Source organism: Onychostruthus taczanowskii, unplaced genomic scaffold (genome assembly GCF_017590055.1).
Source record: "Onychostruthus taczanowskii isolate IOZ18803 unplaced genomic scaffold, ASM1759005v1 scaffold55, whole genome shotgun sequence".
Lineage (NCBI taxonomy): Eukaryota > Metazoa > Chordata > Aves > Passeriformes > Passeridae > Onychostruthus > Onychostruthus taczanowskii.
Window position 1 is genome coordinate 4,314,749 of NW_024503124.1, and position 19,963 is coordinate 4,334,711.

Below are 19,963 nucleotides of genomic sequence, written 5' to 3' on the forward strand. Positions count from 1 at the left end.
TGTGTGTGTGCACTCTATGTGTTTGTGTGTGTGCTGTGAGCCTGTCTTTGCTCTGTGGGCAGTGTCTGCCTGTGTGTCCGTGTCTCTGTGCCTATGCAGTGTGTGTGTCTGAGTGTATCTTTGTGCATCTCTGTGTGCACTTGCGTGCGCCCTGTGTACATGTGTGTGTACTCCGTGTCTGTGTGTGCACTGTGTGTCCGTGTCTCTGTGTATGCGTCTGAGTGTACCTGTGTGCACTTGTGTGCGCCCTGTGTACGTGTGTGTGTACTTTGTGTGTGTGTGCACTGTGTGTCTGTGTCTCTGTGTATGCAGTGTGTGTCTGTCTGAGTGTACCTGTGTGCACTTGTGTGTGCCCTGTGTACGTGTGTGTGTACTCCGTGTCTGTGTGTGCACTGTGTGTATCCATGTCTGCTGTACGGGCACACTGTGTGTCCACGTGTGTGCGATGTGCTGTCATGGTAGTGTGGCTGTGTGCTGTCTGTGTGCACACCTGTGTGGCGTGTCCCTCTCTCTGTGTGTCCCTGTGTGTGTGCCTGCCCCGGTCCCAGCCCGTTACCTGCAGTCGTCCCCTCCGGTGCTCACCACGAACTTGTCGTCGTGCGAGAAGCGGATGTTGGTGACGTGCGCCGAGTGCCCGAAGTACCGCTTGTGTTTGGCCTGTGGGACAGGACAGCGGCTCAGGGATGGCACCAGGCAAAGCTCCGTGCCCACAGCCATCCTGACCCCCAGGCCTTTTCACTCCCTGGGAGCTGCCCGTGGATGGACCGTGCTGTTTGGATGCCGTAAGAGCTTCCTGAGGCTGGGCCACGCTGGTTGGGTGCTGTAACACCGAGTGCTGAGGGGTTTGGGAAAAGCAAAAGCTGCTCAGGTGAAAATAAAAGAGGCACTTACAAATTTCTCTGTGCACGGGAAGTCAAACAGCTTGACCAGCCCGAAGTCATCTCCTGTCACTATGTTCAGGCCAGCGTGGGTCACACAGGCACAGTTGACGTCTGCTTTGTCTGCATTTCGTGGCCAGATCCCAATGACTTCATCTCCAAGGATGCTGTTCCAAAATCAAGGTAAATAAAATGCATTAGACCATAAGACTTAACTTGCTGCTGCTTTTCCACAGGGGGCTGAGCCAACACAGGTCAGTAAGAAAAAATTGCTGCATCTAAAATAAAATTGTCCCTTCTAAATGATTGCCCTGACCTCATCATGCAGACCACCACACCAATACATCATTTCTATGTGATTCTTAAGCAATCTCTATCCATGAATCCTTAGGTTTATTTCCCATGAAACCACTGGCTTCATTCTACACCAGCACCTTGTGCAGCTCTGGTCTCTATGAGCCTTCCCCTGGGATTTCTGACTGCACTGTTCCCTTAGCTGTGAGTTCCCAAATGAGGGAATGCTTGGCTCTGTGTCCACTTGTTCTCAGCAATAGGTGTTCTGCCCCTGGCTTCAGCTTTCTGTAATCATTTACCCACAGAGTCACAGCCAGAGGCATCTGCCCCTCCCACCAGCTGCCAAGAGTCCTCTGAAATGGGGAATTTGGGGCAGATTTTTCTGCCAGCAGAGCAGTCAGAGTAGGAGGATTCTCATTTACCTTCTCCCAGCCCTGCCTGGCTCTCACCCACTGTCAGCCCTGCCTTTGGCCTGTCCCACTTCTCACAGGAAGAGCAGAGCCACAGTTCTGCAATGCAGATCCCTGTGTTCATCCCTGTGTTCATCCCCATCAGGAAACACATTTTAATGACACTCAGAACTCTTTCACACAATCAGTGCACGTTTCCAGACCTTCCGTGCTGCTGGTGTTTGCTGATGTGGGACAAGGCTGCCTGGAGTGTCCCCGAGCCGTGTGAGGGGCCTGGGGTGAGTGGCAATGAGCCACTGTGGCTCTGTGACAGCCCCCGGTGTAATTAACAGCACTAATTACCACAGACACCAAACAGCCACAGCTGTGTGTAAAACCCCCAGGGTGTCAGATGGAGCTCTGGGGAAGCAGAGCCAGAGGGCTCTCGCAGGTTTGCCAGGCCCTGGGGACATCTCAGCATTTACACCCCCAGCCTGTGACCCGACCCCAGTCTGGCCCCACGCTCCCCTGGGTGTTACCTGGTCCATGTGGCCCAGGTGATTTTCTCTATGACTGCAGGGTCTGTGATTTGCTTTCCCAGTGGCACCTCGTGAACTTGACGCTTGTAGGCACCTGTGGATACCTGAAAGTGGGAAAGGAAAAACCTGGAAACTGCTTTAAACACATCATTTTCTTTGAGATTTCCAGCAGTTTCACCACCAGGTTTTATCAGCATTTAAACATCTAGGATAATATTTCTCTTTTTTCCTCATAATCTAGAATTCATCATGTGTGATATAAAGGAATAACATTGTTACAGGATGATGATGGAAGGAGATGCTCACATGCAGAGCTGACAGATATTCTCTCACTTTGATGCTTTACTTTATCTCAATATAATTTTACTAAATCAGAAACATTTCTGAAGGAAGCGCCTTCAAATTAACAGTTTAATTAAAACAACTGAGCTCTCACACACATCCCAGCCTCAGGGAGGAAGAGAAAGGCTTTGATATGGTTATAATCCACAATTTCTTTTTCAGCATTGTACCCCTTCCATTGCCCTTAGCACAGCTCGAGCCTCCACCTCGCTATGGTGGCCCAACAAAGGCGAGCACTCCGGGGCCATCCCAGACATACCTGGATGTACCTGCTGTCTGCAGAGAAGTCCATCTGGATGACAAAACTGGCAATGTCCTTGCAGTAGCCAATTCGGTTCAGGGTTGTGCCTTGAGTGAGATCATAAAAATCCACAGTATGTTCTTGTGAGCCCACTGCCAAAAACCTGTTATCCGGGCTGATCCTAGACAATGCAACATGGAGTGGGGATGTCACTGGCTGTTTTGGTGCAAGATTTGCTTTTGCTTCTCATGCTAACGTGACAGTAACTTTTTTTTTAAAGAAAACCACAAAAAACCTTCTATCAACAGCAAGACTGAGCCCAAACCAAAACTTGATGCTTAAGAGAAGAGGAAGACTCAGGATATCTCTGACAGAGGACAGGGTTAGATGGAATATTGGGAAGGAATTGTTGCCTGTGAGGGTGGTGAGGCCCAGGCACAGGTTCCCCAGAGAAGCTGTGGCAGCCCCACGACTAGAAGTGTTCAAGGCCAGGTTGGATGGGGCTTGGAGCAAGCTGGGATAGTGGAAGGTGTCCCTGTCCATGGCAAGGGTGGGACTGGATGAGCTTTAAGGTCCCTTCCAACCCAGACCATTCCATGACTCTATTCTACATTGTTTGTGGTTAAATGACGTTAACATTGCGCTCACATTAAGCCACAGCACAGTGTGCAGAGAGACACCAATCCTCTGGGAGTCAGCAACAGGAACTGCAATTTGGAGAATTAATTCCCGTAATTACAGCTGTGCAGTTGGCTGTAACTGAATTAAAGCACCACCACAGTGCCCTTCACCAGCTCACACAGGTCTCAACAAACACACACTTGCAAAACCTCTGCAAATCCAGCCGGCACTCCGTGGCCGTTCCCCTGAGCCGGGGCCGTGTATTTGGAGCACCTCCTACCTGATGTCCTGAATTGCAGACTTCCTGTCCCGCTTCTTGCCCCAGACCTTGAGGCTGTTGACCAGCAGGACGACGAACTCGCCGTTCCTCATGCCGATGGCCACCATCTCGCCGTCGGGGCTGTAGGCGGCGCAGCGCGCGGGGTGCCCCAGGCTCACCTTGTTCACCAGCTTCTGCGGGGACACGCGCAACAGGCTCACACCTCCCCAGCACACGGACGGCTTCCAAACACAAAGTGTAAAACTTGCTTAATTAAAAACAAATCCGCTCTGTTTCCCTCTAAACATCAACCTGAAATGTCACACCGAGACTCGCATCCCACCAGGCATATGTCGCTAAGCAGACTTCAACATAGAGATGTGATTTGGATGGGGGGTTCATGTTTGCATTATTCTCTAGACTGACATCGAGTTTCACACCAGAAAAAGGACTCTTTAGCAGAACAAGCTGAAAAATCTATTTCCTAACTTGTTTCAAAGGTGACTTTGACATCTCCAACAACTGCTGATTGGCACAGAGCTTTCCCATTTCATTTGATATGTGAAAATGTCCTAGAAAGCTCTTGCATTTTCACCTAGCTGGTTGTATTTATAGTATATACATTTTCCTCATTAAAAATTATTCCTGTTAGCTCAGATAACAAGCTTTTGAAAAGGTTTATGCTGGCCAAAATGAGCTGAAAACTTTTTTTTAAAAAATGTTTTATTTATTGTTTTTTAAAATGGTTGTTGTTAGTCAATTTAACTTGAAAAAAATCCCTAAGGCAACATGCAGAGTTCCAAAGGAAGGCTCTGAAGAAGAGGGAGGCATGCCTGCCAGGAAGGCAGAATGATGGGCAGGGGCTGTGTGTGTGACAGCACAGTCTGTGTCACCCAGACAGGCAATGTGGAATTAAAATGCTTCCTTGATCCCCCAACCTGCAGATTTGGATCAAAATAAATAATGCTCAACAAGAGGCACTCCATGAGCAGGTGTGTTGGTGAATCCCTGCATTCCTCTGGGAGTGCTGGTGCCAAACATGACCAAAACCTGCTCAGGACAGAGGCAAAACCCTGTTCTCATTCCAGGGCTGCTCAAAGGCACAGCTGGAAAAACGCATGCTTGGATACAATGCTCATTTTCAATCCCACACTTTTACGTTCACGGTACTCACTTTGTCCGACAGGTCCCAGATCCTGGCTGTTCCATCATTGCTTGCAGAGATAAATATGTCTTTGGAGGGGTGAGTTGCCAAGCCCCAGATTTCCCCTTCCATGTGACAGTCAATTAACAAGTTTGAAGCAGCGTTTTTTTCTCCTACTTCAAGGATTTCTCCATCTTTTGTTCCCACTAAGATTTTCCCCTGGAGTGGAGAGAGGTGGTCAGTGTAACAGTAACCGCACGGTTTAAACTGCCTGAGCTTCCTTGGCAAATGCTTGGAAAAAACATAAACAGATTAAGCTTGTAATTGGTTAATGGCTACTTGACTGGAAATATAAAACAACTTTCCTCAGTGGTGTTGTTATCAAGGAATGTGTCAGATTGCTGAGCAAAATGAAACAGAGACCATCCCTGGAGCGCTCGGCTGGACAGGTCCCTCCCTGTGCAGCATCACCGCTCCTTTCTCATCTACAACTTAAACCCACGCAAGAGTGACTGCAGCAAGTCAAATGACTCCATTATTTCTACTGTGCTCCACGACAGAGACTCTCCCAGTAACTCCCAGTGGGGGTTTTGTGACTTTAAAGAACAAGCAGAAGTTCAGGCAAGCAGCCGAGCTCTGCCCGCTGCTCACCTTGCCCCGGCACACGGAGCGCACGCACTCGATGAGCTGCCCGGTCTCCAGCTGGAACGCTCGGCACCGCTTCATCTCCTGGTCCCACAGCTTCACTGCTCCCCCCTCCTTCGTGCTGCAAAGGAGGCCTGGTGTTACCTGCACGGCTCCTTTACACATGCAAAGCCCACCAGTATTTTTCTGCTTAAATCACTAAACATTCACTGACCCACCCTCCACTCTGTATCGCTATTATGGTGCAATGGGAAGTAAATAATAAAAAATTAAATGCTTTCACGCTTCGTGTTTTAAACAGCACCATAATTTGTACAAACCAGACTGCTCTCTTGCCATGTATCTCAAATCTGTTTCTCAGCAAATCTGTTTCTTGTGGTAATCCCAAGACCCGCAGCATCTCCACTGGGAGAGGCTGTCTGTAGTTTGACAGAACTAACAAATGAAGAGAACTCCACTTATGGCAGGAGCTCAGGCAGTAAGAGCTTATCCAGGTGTTTGGAACAATTCCAAAGAGGTTCAGTGTCTCCCTGCCACATAACATGTGCCACTGTGACCCTCAAGTATCCTCCTTTAGTCCTTCACTTACTGAGCCCCCTGGGCAGGTTATGCAAAAGTGAGAGTGAAGCTGTTACAGCACAGAGACCATTTATCTCTGGGGTGCTGGATAAATAACAAAAACAAAAACCACACAAGCGAGACAGAAGCTGGCACTTGAGGAAGATCCAGTGTCTTACGGCCTCTCCTTCCCGCCGGTAACGATGAGCCCGTCCCGCAGCGTCGTGTACATGGTGAACACCGGTCCTGTGTGAGCCTTGGCCACCAGCCTGACCAGGAAATGATCCTTCCACACGTAGACATCTCCATTTATGGCACCAGTGAACGTGAGGTTATTCTGCAACACACAGCAGCAATCCCTGATACAACAGACAGCTCGGCGTTTTTGTTCAGCTTCAAGTGAAATTCTTTAAATTAAACTTAAAAGTCCTTAACGACCACACTGGATTGTCACCATTGGTGGTATCACTGGCATGTGTCACACCTAACACCCTTACAGCAGAAAAAATGACACACAAAATAACAGATCAAGTTTAAGTTAAACAGATAAATAACCAGCAAAGTGTAAAAAAAAAAAAAAAAAAAAGCCAGGACAGTAGGTGTGCACAGAGCTTAACAGAAGACATTCACCCAGGAATGTGCTCAGGAAATCCAGGGAAGGATCTCAAGGTGCACTGGGTTTAAATCCACATTTCACTAACAAGCTGGGTTGGATTTCAGCACAGAAAACTGACCCTTGCAGGTTCAAAACAAAGGTAATGTAAAATCCTGCAGCAGGTAATTTGAACTCACTGCTCCAAAGGCAACAGAGAGCATGGTTTGCATTTTGGCATCTTCCATGGAACCAATGACTCCTTTCTTGTAGAGCAAAGCACTGCCAGCCAAGGTCCAGAACTTCATGTGTTTGACCCCCACGGACACGAACTGAGTGTCGGAGTCCGGGCGGAACTCCACAACAAAGATCCTCTCCAGGTGTCCTCCCCTGCTGGCAACTTTGGCCCCTGTTTTAATGAAGAAATGATGAAAACAAAGCTGAATTCACCTGAGAAATTAACCTCTGATATGATTTTATCAAATAAATGGAGCTGGTATTGGATTAGAGATCTGTGCCCCAGATGCTGAAAGCTGCAAATCCCAACACTGTTTAGTATATCAAACATCTTCATGCAACTCCCAAAGTCCCTGCTTGCATCCCACAGATTTAGGAAATGCAGATTTAAGGCCTTCATAGCAAAATCTGTCTCCTGGGTCAGTGAAATAACACAGAAATGTTGGCTATCATCTGATGAAAAATGCACAGGGACACATGCATGACCTGAGGCACTTTTCCTCTCCCCACCACCATTTCCAAAGATAATTCTTTTCTAGAAATTACTTCCCAAAGACCTACCTCCATCAGAGTACTAGAAGTGTTTTAGGAAAGAAAATAGTAATTTTCCTTAATTTCATGTAATTTTACATTAAGCATCATTCTTTCCTTAATTTCCACTTACAACAGGTGTTTAAAACTTATCTTCCTGTTCATATTTTTTAGCCCTTTGCTATCTTTAACTGATTAACTGGGATACTCAGAGCAGGGACACAAAGTCCAAAGACTTGAAAGGCAAAGGCAATCATTGTGCACAGCTCTGTGAGGCTGAAGGAACACCATTTCCCCTGGTTTGTACCTTCTTGCCACCTCCAGACGGTGATGGTGTGCTCTGGGTCGACTCCCACTGACACCAGGAGTTTGCCGGTGGCACTGAAGTTCACATAATTGACCCCTTTGGTGTGGAAGCAGCGCAGCATGGAAAGGGTTTGCTTGCTCATGGCATCCCATATATGAATTGTGGGGGTTGTACCTGTGGGCAGAGAGGGGCGTTGAAAGGGAATTGATTCTGAAAAGCTTCACTGCAATGCAAACCAGGCATTCTTCAAGAACATTTAACCTGCACAGACATTAGTTGGGGGTTTGGATTTGTTTGAAGATTAGCACTACTGGGAAACAAAGAGAAATCAAAATAGCTTGCAAAACACAGGGGGGGGATCATTGTAGTCCATGAAGTCAGACAAGTTCTAAAAGAACAACATAACATTCATGAAGAGCCTCATGCAAAAGAAATTGCCTGCAGATGTTTCACTTGTATCCATGGTTCACACAGATACAACGAGGCAACATGGAACTCGTACAGGACTCTGCTAAATTCACAAACAAATCAGCCTTACCTGGGAATTCTGTCATGTCACCTGCATTGTGAGAGCAATGGCAAATGAGGAAGCACCAAGGGAAAACAATAAGTGAAATAAGTCATGTGACTGGTGCTGAAGTGCCAGCATCAGCACCAGAAGGAAAACAAAATTAAAAACTTGGAAATGGATATGGATTAAATCAACAAAACAAATAAGCAGGAATATTGTTGAACTTTTTTGGGTATATTGGCTTTTATACACAAATATTGCAACAATATTTAGTACTTTTAAGTTTTAAAAATGATATCCAAAAGAAATCTTACAGGCATGCAGGTTTTAAAGGTTATTCAATTCAAAAGTGAAGTGAATCTCTAGTTATACAAAGTATCAAAGCAAAGCCAGAAGCACTGATCTCCCGAGGCCTAGGAAAAGGGCCTTTGGCCTTTTCCACGTCCCAGAAATCAGTGTTTGCAGCTCTGGCACCACGTGCAGGCTTGGGTGCTCCCCCCACATTCCAGCTGCAGTGACTGTGCTCAGGACAGGCAGCAGAGGGTTTGTGTTTGTCACTGTGCTCATCACTACCACTCCCTGCCCCCTGTTAAGTGACTCCTGTCCTCAAGTTATGGATTCCATTCTCCTTCCAGAACAGGCTGAGGAGACGTTCTGACCCTGTTCTCCATCAAGTTAATTATTTCAGCATTAGGCTGAGGGGCAGCACATCCTTCTCAAGGCTTGGGACAACTCATCCTGCATTCCCCATGCAATGTTCACTCCTGCAGGACCCTCCATGTAAACAATAAACACACAAACACGCGTGGTTTCTCAGCTGTCCCCTGATATGTCCCCTAACTTCTGCTGAGATCTCTCTCTGTTTCTGGCCTTTTCTGTCAGCTCCTGTCTTCCTGCAGAGAAAATTATGCTCATTGTATTCTCACTGCTAAACAGTGCCTTGGACACAGGAAGGAAAGAAGGAACTCTATAAATCAGATTATTGAGATGATTAGGCAGCTTATCAAAGTTTGCCTTCTGAAATATGATTACACTACAATTAACTCCAAAATGCAATCACTCACAATCAGAGACGGAATTGAAACAATAAGAAAACCCTGGAGCTTGATTACTTCTTCCAAATCAAACAAAAAGTAGAATTCCTCCCCAGAAAAGCCCCAAATAAAGCAGTGCCCTGAAAACTGTGAGTGCAGCTTTGCTGGGGGGCACATACCGATCTGGCTGGTGGCCACCACGTTCTTGTACTTGGGGTGCTGGTTCACCGTCAGGCACAGGATGTCATCAGTGTGCTCCAGGTAGAAGCTCTGGCTACCTAATGCCATCCAAACAGGATTTCAGTCACCACAGGACCCAGGAAGAGCCACCACAGACTATTTGGGCAGCTGGTTACAGCTCTGCAGGTGATGAGGGGCCACTAAGGCTGCCCTGCTCCCATTCCCAGGCACCGTTCCCAAATGCACTATGGACACGAGCATCAACACACGGAGGTGGGTACAGAAGCAGTGTTTGGGAAATTATCTATATATCCAGGGAATCAGCAAAGCCCTCCCAAGGGAAAGGGCCCAGGAAGGACAGATGGGGCCATCCTTGTGTCCCAGCCCACAGGCCAGAGGCTGTCCTAGGACTGGAGTCCCCAAAGGCCACCTAGAGTGATTTTGTGCTATTTATCAAGATGTAAAATGTGGGAAAGCCACAGGAATATTAAAAAGTTCAGACTTCCGATCAAAAATATTTTCCTTATAAAGCTATTTTATCTCCAAGTATTTTTTAAGTGGAATTACCAGTGGAGAGGTTTTGGACAATGCCTGCTGCAGCTGTGTGGAAAATAATGTCAGCACCATCGTTCAGGTAATGGAGGTTGTTGCGACAGTCAAATCCTCTGTATCCAAACACATGGTCTAAAGCCAGCTCCTGCTCCAGGAAAACAAAAAGAACAAGAGTGAAATGGAAGAAAAAGCAAGATTTTAGAACCTGGACCACTTAAGGACAATTCTAAATTACACAAGTACAAATATCTTGTAGAGGCAATAGAATAACAAAACAATAATTAGTTATCCCCACTCTGCTCATTTATTGAGGCATAACATTATCAGAGGCCATCAACAACTTTTAATTGTTCAACTAAAGCACTGCACTTACGTTATTTTATTTTTAATTACTCAGAGGGCTATAAATGCCCTGGTTCTGTAAATCCCCATTCCAAACAGATAGAACTCACAGAACAGGTTGGATTTTATTGCTCTTCCCATCGAAGTTTATATAGGGTATCAAATATTTTAAAGAAGCTATCTGCAGAGTTTTCAAAAATCATTCTCATAAACTACCAAATTTCCACAGACCAAATTCTGACCTTAAAAAGTCCTTAGAGGAAGCCAGGGCAATCTATAAGTAACTCTGCAATTAAGACATTAATCAGAGGTGTAATTGCAGCTTACAGCGAGCACTTGCCAAGGAAATTTCCTCCAGGAACCCAGGATGGTCAATGGATTGTGTTAGGGCTGCCTTGGAGCCCTGAAGCCCAAATTAATGACTGTCCCAAACACAATCACAGCTCACTGGGAACAATCCCAATTAGCCATAGACCAAGTGTTGCAAATGGCCCACACAGGTCACAGAATATTCCTGGTTCTGCCTATTATGTGGGAATTCAAACAAGTTCTTTGGGGAGAAAGGGAAGTTCCAAAGTCAATGAGCAAATTCCATCATTCAAAATCCCACACAGGATTTTTCCTGGGTCACAGTGCTGGTTCTGGGTGTATTTCCCTTGGGATTGAGCAGGGAGCATGGGAATGCACATACTCTGTGATTGTACCTGCCCTTCACTGAGAGACAAAATGGGATGGATTTCACTCACCACATGTTACTTTCAAAAAAATAGGAAAGATATGAATTCTGACCTCAACCAGTTTCTTTTTTTTGTTGACATTGTTCTTTTGTAGTTTCTCAGGCTGAGGAGCAGCTCTGCTCACGGGTGGCCTGAAAAGAACATTTAAAAAAGGAGACAATCAGTATATTTGAAAGTTAAACACAGCCTTTAAAACCACAGCATGTGTGAGCAGCAAATGGACAGTTGCCCCTGTATGAGCTCTTTTCAGAGTTGTAGAATAAACTGACTAAAATCCTGCACTTTTTTAGAAAGTGCACTTTTTGATAGAAAGTGCAGAAACATTGATGTAGACTTCATGGATGAGTGGCAGAACAAACAACCTCACACCATCCAAAAGACCCCAAACCATAATGATTTAAACCCATGGAAAAATCCTTAAATATGAAATGATGATAAATTGGTGCTTTCAGAAATGATCTGAAGTAATTTCTGCAGCTGGCAGTTGACCTCTGCTCAGCCTTGATTCTTCTGGAGAAACCCCATCCCAAAACCTTGACATGGCTTCAATAAAGTCTTCTCAAAATCACATTAAAGATAAAATGGTTGCATTTAAATGCACAAGTCATTCATCCAAGGGAATTTGGAAGATTGAGGCCAGCAAAGCTATTTTATATAATTACAGTTGCTAAAAGTAGATAAAGAGACAAATGCAGAACACAGGCTGAGACAAAATCTGATGTGTGCAAACAGTCTGTAAGGCCAGATAACCTCTGCTGCTGATGTTGATCCTGCTGGGAAAAGAGGGACAGAGCTAAGGAGAGCATGTGGAAAGCATTCCCAGAGCTTATGATTCCAGAAAAATGTGACCTTGCTATTACATTCCACACGTTGTGAAATTTGTTCCTGTCCTAAGACCGTAACTACCAGTAATTCCCATTTTGCAAAAAATTAATTGGAGAAGAATGAAATCCCTTTTGTGTATAGGGAGCTGCTTTTTCTGGAGCTGGATTTTTCATGGAAGGTATTAAAGGCATGGTGGACAGAGCACAGTGGGCACTGAGCCCTGTGGAAATGAGCAGCAGGACAAGCTGAGCTCTGAGACACAGCAAGGCTGGAGGAAACCAGTCTAACCCAGATCTCAAGCACAGCAAGGACCAACAAGCACATCAGCAGGTGACCCCACGACACGAAGAGAGAGAAAGAGTTACCTTGATCCCCTTGTAAGCAGCAAATAAAGCCAAGCAAGAAACTTAATAGAGTTTAGGAGTCACTTCTGAGCACGAGACTCATGCACAAGCACTTTCAGAGAGCAGCAGTCATTCCTTGGGCACAACACGTGCTATCCAAGCATGCCAGCAAGAACTAAAACAGAAACCAAAGAGTGCACAGACCCGGAAACATTGCACCCAGCATCCCTGGGCAGCCTGGCAGCTCAAGATCCTGCAGGATGGAGGAGAAAGGGAACTACATCCAAGCTTCCTGCACACTTTGCACCAGAGCAGAACGGGGTTCCACGGTTGGTTTATTTTCAGGAGCCTGACAGGGAGGGAACTGGTAGGAAGCTGACAGCTTCCTAGGCAGTGCTGAGATCGCACACAATGGATGATTGTTCTCTATCCCAGCTCAGCTGCAATTTAGCCCACAGTTGCTGTGAGGAGGCCAAGTCACTCCTGGGACAGCCTGTCCTGCCTTGTCCTCAGGGAACAAGTACCTTTATTTCCTCAGACAGTGGTCACTCAAGTCCCCTGGGGTGACCCTGGGTGGAGCGGGACCGAGCAGCGGTGCTGTCACCGGCAGGGAAGGGGCAGAGGAAGTTATTACAAAACTTGTCTTACAAAATAAATTCATTATTTCATTTCAACCCAGATTTATGAAGGCCTCTGAACTGGCACTTAGGAAAAGAATTGTTTTCTTGCATGCTTTTTTCTGTTTTAGTGTTATTTCAAACCGGATCATTTCTACATTTCTTTACCTAGGAATATCAAAGTTTATGACAAGAGCAAGCCAAAATACTTCATGAAAGCAAGAGAACACTACCACTGTGACATGCTTGATAGTCACCAGATTGTAAGCATGAGGCTTAATTTGGAGACACACACAGAGATACTTTTATAGATACCTACTCACAGCACACACAAACACAGATGTTGTGTGCATTCATATATACACAGCCATGTATATATACACACACGTGTGCATTCACTGCCTCATCACCACCTTAATAAAACAAATGGAAAGCAGCACATTTGAAACACTGTAAGAAGTCATTTCACTTTCAACAAGCCTGTGACTACATCTAGTTTGTTTTGACACAGAAGATGACACTGCCAAGACAAGAAATTTGCACTGCAGCAAATGACACCCCTTTGCCCTGTTGGACCTGTGCAACCTGCATGGCACATTCCCAGCAATCCAGGCCTCAGCTGGGCTCCCCACCAGTACTTACTTGACAATTCCCTGCCTCCAAAGGAAAGCAAGTTAAAACATAACACAAGCATTAACGGTTTCTTTGCAGCAATTTCAGACAAACGTGCTTAGATCACGTTACGGCACCGAGGAGCTCTGGGAAACACAGGACACAGTCAGATATTAGAGGGTTTCAGCTCTTTGGGTACTGTGAATACAGCAGAGAAGATTTCTGGTACTCATGGCAATCTCCAGGATGTTCTCACATGAGGACACGCAGCTGTCAGTCAGGGATAGAAGCCCAGATCCAAACTGACAAAACCTCAGCACCACCTTCATGCAGAAATGTGAAAAGATGTGAGTGAACATCCCCTCCAGCCACGGGGGGAGAGAACCCAAATCAGGGGTGGGGTGAACAGGCAGCACCGGGATGGAGAACAACAGATGGACACAACAAGAGCTGGGCTGGGGGGAAGAGGGAATGGGGTTTTGGAAGAGTGGGGCACCTTGAGGAAAGAAAGAGCTGTGATCTTAGAGAGCAGGGCCAAACCATGAGGAGAAAAAAAGCTAGATCCATGTAGATGGAAAACAAAGGGCAAAAGAAAAGGCAGATCAAAAACTGTTATGATAAATGCTGTGGGAGGGGATATAACCAGCTCCTGTTTCCAGGTCACAGGCCAGAATTGCTGCCTGGTTGGAGATGCTGACTGCATCAGGCATAAACTGGGGAGGACACATTCTGCTCCAAGGCCAATAGGAACAGCATGGGAACTCCAAAACAGTGTCACATGAAAGGGACCACCAAGGTCTGGAGCAGGGAGAGGTGGACAGGAGTGTCCTGTAACCAAGAAGGTGACAGGCTGAGCCAGCAGCAATGGGTGGGGAAATGCTCCAAGCCCAAAAGGGAGATAGACATGGATGTACATGGCTGCAAACTGGAGAGGGAACACACCTGGATCTACACAAACATGAGCAGGACTGCTCTTGAGAAGAGAAAGCAAGGTTCAAGGAGAGGAAAGGATGGTAGGGTTGGATTGGGCAACAGAACAAAAATCCAAGGTTTAAAAAATATACTGTTCATTTCAGAAAAAATGCAAAAGCAGCTTTTAACTGTGCCCTTCACCAGTGACAGGAGGGCACTCCCAAGTGCCCCCAACTGCTGCAAAACTCCTTGAGCTTTTTTTAATCCCTTCCCAGAGAAGGGATTAAAAGATTTTGTAAATTCTAAAGCCTTGGATTTTCCCATCCCAAAATACATAGGAGTTTTACATACAACTTTTCCTGCTGCTACTTTTTCCTAACACTTTGTAGCTATCATAAGACAACAAAAAGAATAGGATTCAACATGAAAATACCCTGCTCTCAAATACAGCAGATCAAAGCAAAGCTCAAACAGAACTAGAGAGAAACATCAGTGGTAAATGACCTTTTTAAAGGACTGAAAAAGCCTTATATGGTTACAATATTTAGAACTTCACATGTATGCTAATGCAATCTTAAAAAAAAAAACCAACCACAAAGTACTGCAGGACATATGGTGGGGCCAGCTGCTGTCACAGCCTGTCAGGGCAGCTGGTCACTGCATTCCCAGGTCATTCCAGCTCAGTGTCCAGTGAAATGAGCACTACAGCAATTAGTAAGGAGGGCAATCACTGGAATGAAACCTAAGGCCTTCGTTCTGAGCACCTTGGGAAGTTGTTCCCTAAACAGCTCCTGTACCAGACTGGCCCTGCTGTCCCTCACACCCTGAAGGAACAGAGTCTTTTCCATTTGTTTTGTTATTCCCTGCATAAGCTCCAGCATATTTTGAAGCTGTACTGTGTAAACACAAACACTGAACCAATCATACACAGCAGATCCTCCCTCTGCATGACAGAACACGAGAAACATGGCTTTTTCCATCAGCCCTGGACTACCTCCTGCACAACAGCCCTGAGAAAAGCTGAGTACTTCACATCACCCCCAGGGCAGAGCACTCAGGCTCAGAGAGAGAGGTGTTGGGAACGCGTGGCAATGCTGGCATCCCTCAGTTCCACTCCCCCAAGTGTCACACAAACAGAGCAGAGCTTTGAGCCAGCTCTGTGCTGACCTGTGGGAGCAGTGAGATTGACTCTGAGTTCAGCAGCTTGGCAGGGACTGACAAATACCAGTCACAATGGTACAAGCCTTGGGGACAAATGGGATGAAACCAGCAGGCTGTCAAGTGCATTTAGGGTGCATTAACTTGACATAATGCCGTTGAGAAAGTAAAAGAGAATATTCCAAATGATGCTCCTCATTCTCAGAGAGGGGCTTTCTGCAGGAATAAGCCCAAAGTAATTTTCTCCACCCCAAAGATGTATTTTTTCAGATACATATTGAATAGTCCCCACCTACACATAAATACAACACAGATTCACACTCAGAGCTTTTGCACTGCACCCACAGACGTGTGTGTGTAAAGGTGCAGGAACCAAGACTGCAACCATAAATCTAATAATTCACTTCATGGTGCAAAGCTTGTGGGGGCTATTTTGGGAGCTTATATAAGCTAACTCATGTTGTTTTAAAGAAATCAATAATTTAAAGAGTAACTTTGAAGACAGAAAATTCAACTTCTTTAACTTTTCACCTTTATCAGGACACATGATTACACCATGATAGAGACCAGGCTCTGAGGTGGGTAATTCATGGAGAGGGAGACAAGCCAGGATGCCGAGAAAACAGAAAACCAGACAAACATGCTAATGCTGCTTCTTGTTTTCTACACATTCCACCTGCTCTGGAGGAGTTCCCATCACCAGGTTCAGGTGGAGTCATGCAAATTGAGCTAAAGGAGGGCTGCAGATGCAGGGGGTGTGTTAGGGGTTAGTAGGAGGCCAAATGCAAACAGGTCTTTTTGCCTTTGAGATTAGTAACATAAATACAGGCATCAGCAAGCTCGCGTTACTTCTCATCGTATCAATTCGTGGTTTAAATGGTCCCAGTTCAAAAACCGGCCCTTTTGTGAAACAGCACAATTCTTCTGCGGCACACAGCAGAGCTTACAATTGTCCTGGATTGTCTGGGACAGTCCCACCAGTGGCCAGGGGGTCCCGAGGAGTGGGAGCGCCGCGCTGGGAGCTCCCACCCCGCGAGACGGCTCCTGCGGCCCCTCTCGAGGGCACCCCGCTCCTGAGCACGGGCAGGGCAAGGGGGGCCAGCCACGGGCACAAAGGGAGACAGGGGCAAGGGTGGGGGGGGAGAGCAGGGAACACATGGAAAGGGGGGAGAAGAAAAACAACAAGGTCGGGGAGAGGAGAGAGAAACAACAATCGATTAATGACCTTAACCAAATGCACCAATACAACTGTAAGACATTTTAAAACCGTGCCTCAGCAACAGCTCTCCTGTCGCTTTGCCATCCTAAAGCTGTAGCTGCTGATGGAGACAGGAAATGTTGGATCCCCCTAAAAATACCAGGCCATGATTTGATTAAAATCCTGCAAGTAAAATCTATCAAGTAACTTCTACACTCCTCCAAGATATTTGCAGAATCATGATTATTTTTATTATATTTGAGTTAGGAAAAATAAATTTCATAAAGGGCTCTCATTTTCTTTTCTAAGGGAAAATACTATCATTACTCCTAAGTTTATACTAATCACTGGACAGTTCAGCTCCCAACCCTACACTTGTAATCTTCTCAGGAGTCCCATCACTGTTCCTGAGATCAGACTCCTCCTGAATTGAACAATTAATTGTTATTTCTAGAGAAATTTTGTACCTGGAGGTTTTCAGATTCACCACTTTCTATTAGAGAAGCACAGAGTCCTGCAAGTTTATTCCAGCAAACAGAAGGATTAAACAGATGGATGTGTCTTGTAGGTGCCACATAGCACCTTTGAAACGTGTTTGATTTCATAAGTTGGAAAGTAACTTCAGCAACAGTTTACCCTCTAAATATGACTTTTAAAAGAAAAAACCCCAGTGAGCTCCGAGTCATTGCCCCCAAGGAGCAGCTCACAGAAGCAGCCCCACCTATTCCTACTTCTGGCTTAAACCAGAAACTTGCTTCTTTTTTCCCCTTTCCTTAATTTAAACTTGCCTAATTATGAGTTTCTTCTCACTACACCTTCGTTATTTTTCCTTTCTCAAAGTCACAATGAAAACACAGCAAGGGGGACACTCCAAGACCTTCACTAGATGTTGCAGTGAAGTGGGCCAGCAGTTTCCTAGGCCCTGGGATTTACTCCCAGTTTCTAAGCAGCCTCCCAACTTGTCCCATGGTTTTCAACACGTGGACAGTGAGTGACAGTAAGCCACCAATGCCAGAATATTCAAGGCACAAGAGCCATTAAGTGCACAACCACTGGGGTCTTCAGACAGACATATGGCACAATCACAAAAGGAAAGATCTGGAATATTTCCCCCAGAAAAACCTCCTCCTCAAAAGCCTACCAGGTTTCCCCACATACCTGCCTGAAAGAGAATGGAACACATCCTCTGGGCTCCCTTCTTCAAACCTGGAGGGGCTGGGAGAGCTACTCCAGCTGTGCCTTTGGCAGAAAATCTAAAGATTTGGGAGCTGCCTCCAGTATTCCTTGCTGCCTCTTCACTCAGCCCTGTGCACAGAGATGTCAAGACTCCACAGCCTCAAGGCCAGCTGACTTGGCCTTAGATTTCCCTGAACATTTAGGATTTCCCTCCACACAGACAGCTGAGTACTTGCAGACTTCCCATTTCACCTGGATTGATCAACTCTCACTTCACACCTTGCAGGTGCAAAGACAAGTCAGGCCTGGGATTTCAGAAATTTGTCATGGGCAGACAAACCCTTTTCCAGCTGCTACATTCTTTTGTGTTCTCAGAAAAGACGGAATTTGACACAGCTGCAAAGCTTCCCTCATTTTTCACACATCTTCTGAGAGAAGTCAGCTGTAGCCTGAGGCACTCACAACTGGGAGGGCCAAGGTTCTGCAGGAATTGTGCCCATATTGTCCCACTGTGACCAGGAATTGCAGTCTTGCAGTAGCCAAAGCATGAATCCTGTCTTAGTGCACCCAAACCCCAGCACCTTTCACAGCTTAAGGCCCTATCCAATCACAACACCCTCAGAAAGCAGTTTTGCTGACATTTCACCATAAAGTTGCCACTTCTGATTATTTCACTATAAGTTCTCACTATTTATATTAAGCCCTTGAAGACAGGAAAGTGAATTGATCTTTGCTTAACAAGTGACATATGAAAATGACGAAATTTGTTGTCAGAATGATCAAAACAGCAAATTCCAAATACCAAAGGTGTGATTGTACTGAAGCAGCTGTAATTTAAAAAGGAGATAAAAATGTGTACAAGAGCTGTGACTGTCCAGCAGAAAAGATGGGAAGGACAGTGACAAGGGTTTATTTTCAACCTAGACTAACACAGAGTACAAAACTGTTGATAGCATCATCACAGCAAAATAAATCAGCTGGACAGTACAGGGGTTTCTGGTGCAAAATATCTGTACCAATGCCACTTGTTATTCCTGTAACAATTTAGCAACTCGCCCAAAATCAAATAATAATTTTCCTTTTTTTTAACTCAATTTGCAAACATTTATGTTTACCAGATGATACACTATGCCTTTTTGTAGAAAGATGGAGGAACAAAGTCTTTATTTGAAGAAAAGAGATATTCTTAAAAGAAATGGAAAAAGAGAAGGTTATGGTCCAACATTTTATTGTAAAAATCACTGATCCTCCTCCTGCTTGGTACTGTTAAAACATTGTGATAAAAAAAAATGGGTGCAACATTTTTCTTCTCATTGTTCTTACCCCACATTTCACACTCAATTCTCCTGTTTTGCACATTTACTGAGCAAAAATGATTAATTACTTTCTCATGTTCAACATGTTCAGCACTGCATTCTTTGAGAGCTTTAAAGACAGAAACTCTTTTCCCAAGGCCTACATGAGATTAGGAAATATTATTAACTCCATTTTGTCTCTTGCAATAACAGAACTAGGCTCAAATTCTTTCTTGGATTAACCCACAGCAGTCCTTTGTGTCAGTGCCCAGTGGGGGGCAAGAGCAGGGAAACTCCTGATAAAAGAATGATCATTTCTAAGAAAATACTCTATCAAAAGAAACAAAATGGATTCACAGCTGAGTCACCAGCTGGATTCACAGGTAGGGATTTACTGCTCCAGATTTTGAGGGGGAACTACTTTACTGGTTATAGATGCTCCTGTTCTGTCCCATCAGATTTTACCACCCCCTCCTTTAGGTCTGTGTTCCACTGGATTCACCCTCTGTTCTTAGCTCTTACCTCTCTTCTTTGCTCTCCTCTCCAACACTGTTCCCCTTCCAGCTAATGTTTTTTTAGAATATTTCAGCCTAAGGCCAGCGTGTGCCATGGGAAATTCCAGCTTTAACAGTGACAACCCAACACAATTACAAGCGACTGAAAAGTCTTTAAATAAAAGCACCACCCAAAGCCTTAACCACAAAATATTTACAAGCTTACCACTACCACAAGTGCTCTGCTTCAGACACATGCTGGTTAGGAGAGAATATAAATGCTCATGTGAATGGCAAAAGAGAACACAACACTCAGAGATGTGTCATACCCATGTATTTTTCTCCACCACATGAACACGTTGTACTCTGTGAACACCATTTTAAATGTTAGCTGGTGAA

The 19,963-nt window shown here is 45.4% G+C and overlaps 1 protein-coding gene across 2 annotated transcripts in view; it reads right to left on the reverse strand.

Moving 5' to 3' along the window:
- The window catches only part of EML6 (EMAP like 6), an 87,190-nt gene that overhangs the window by 3,335 nt on the left and 63,892 nt on the right, over window positions 1–19,963 (reverse strand). The window contains exons 28-40 of one of the 2 annotated variants that reach the window (XM_041417246.1): window positions 10,986–11,064; window positions 9,870–9,999; window positions 9,302–9,400; window positions 7,578–7,751; window positions 6,703–6,911; window positions 6,090–6,247; window positions 5,359–5,473; window positions 4,738–4,926; window positions 3,585–3,757; window positions 2,702–2,864; window positions 2,101–2,204; window positions 892–1,045; window positions 557–657 (exon numbers count right to left, since the gene is read on the reverse strand). In XM_041417246.1, coding sequence (XP_041273180.1) covers window positions 557–657; window positions 892–1,045; window positions 2,101–2,204; window positions 2,702–2,864; window positions 3,585–3,757; window positions 4,738–4,926; window positions 5,359–5,473; window positions 6,090–6,247; window positions 6,703–6,911; window positions 7,578–7,751; window positions 9,302–9,400; window positions 9,870–9,999; window positions 10,986–11,064 — 1,848 coding nt within the window. Of the gene's footprint in view, window positions 1–556; window positions 658–891; window positions 1,046–2,100; window positions 2,205–2,701; window positions 2,865–3,584; window positions 3,806–4,737; window positions 4,927–5,358; window positions 5,474–6,089; window positions 6,248–6,702; window positions 6,912–7,577; window positions 7,752–9,301; window positions 9,401–9,869; window positions 10,000–10,985; window positions 11,065–19,963 lie in introns of both variants that reach the window. The other variant, XM_041417247.1, reaches the window with a different exon arrangement.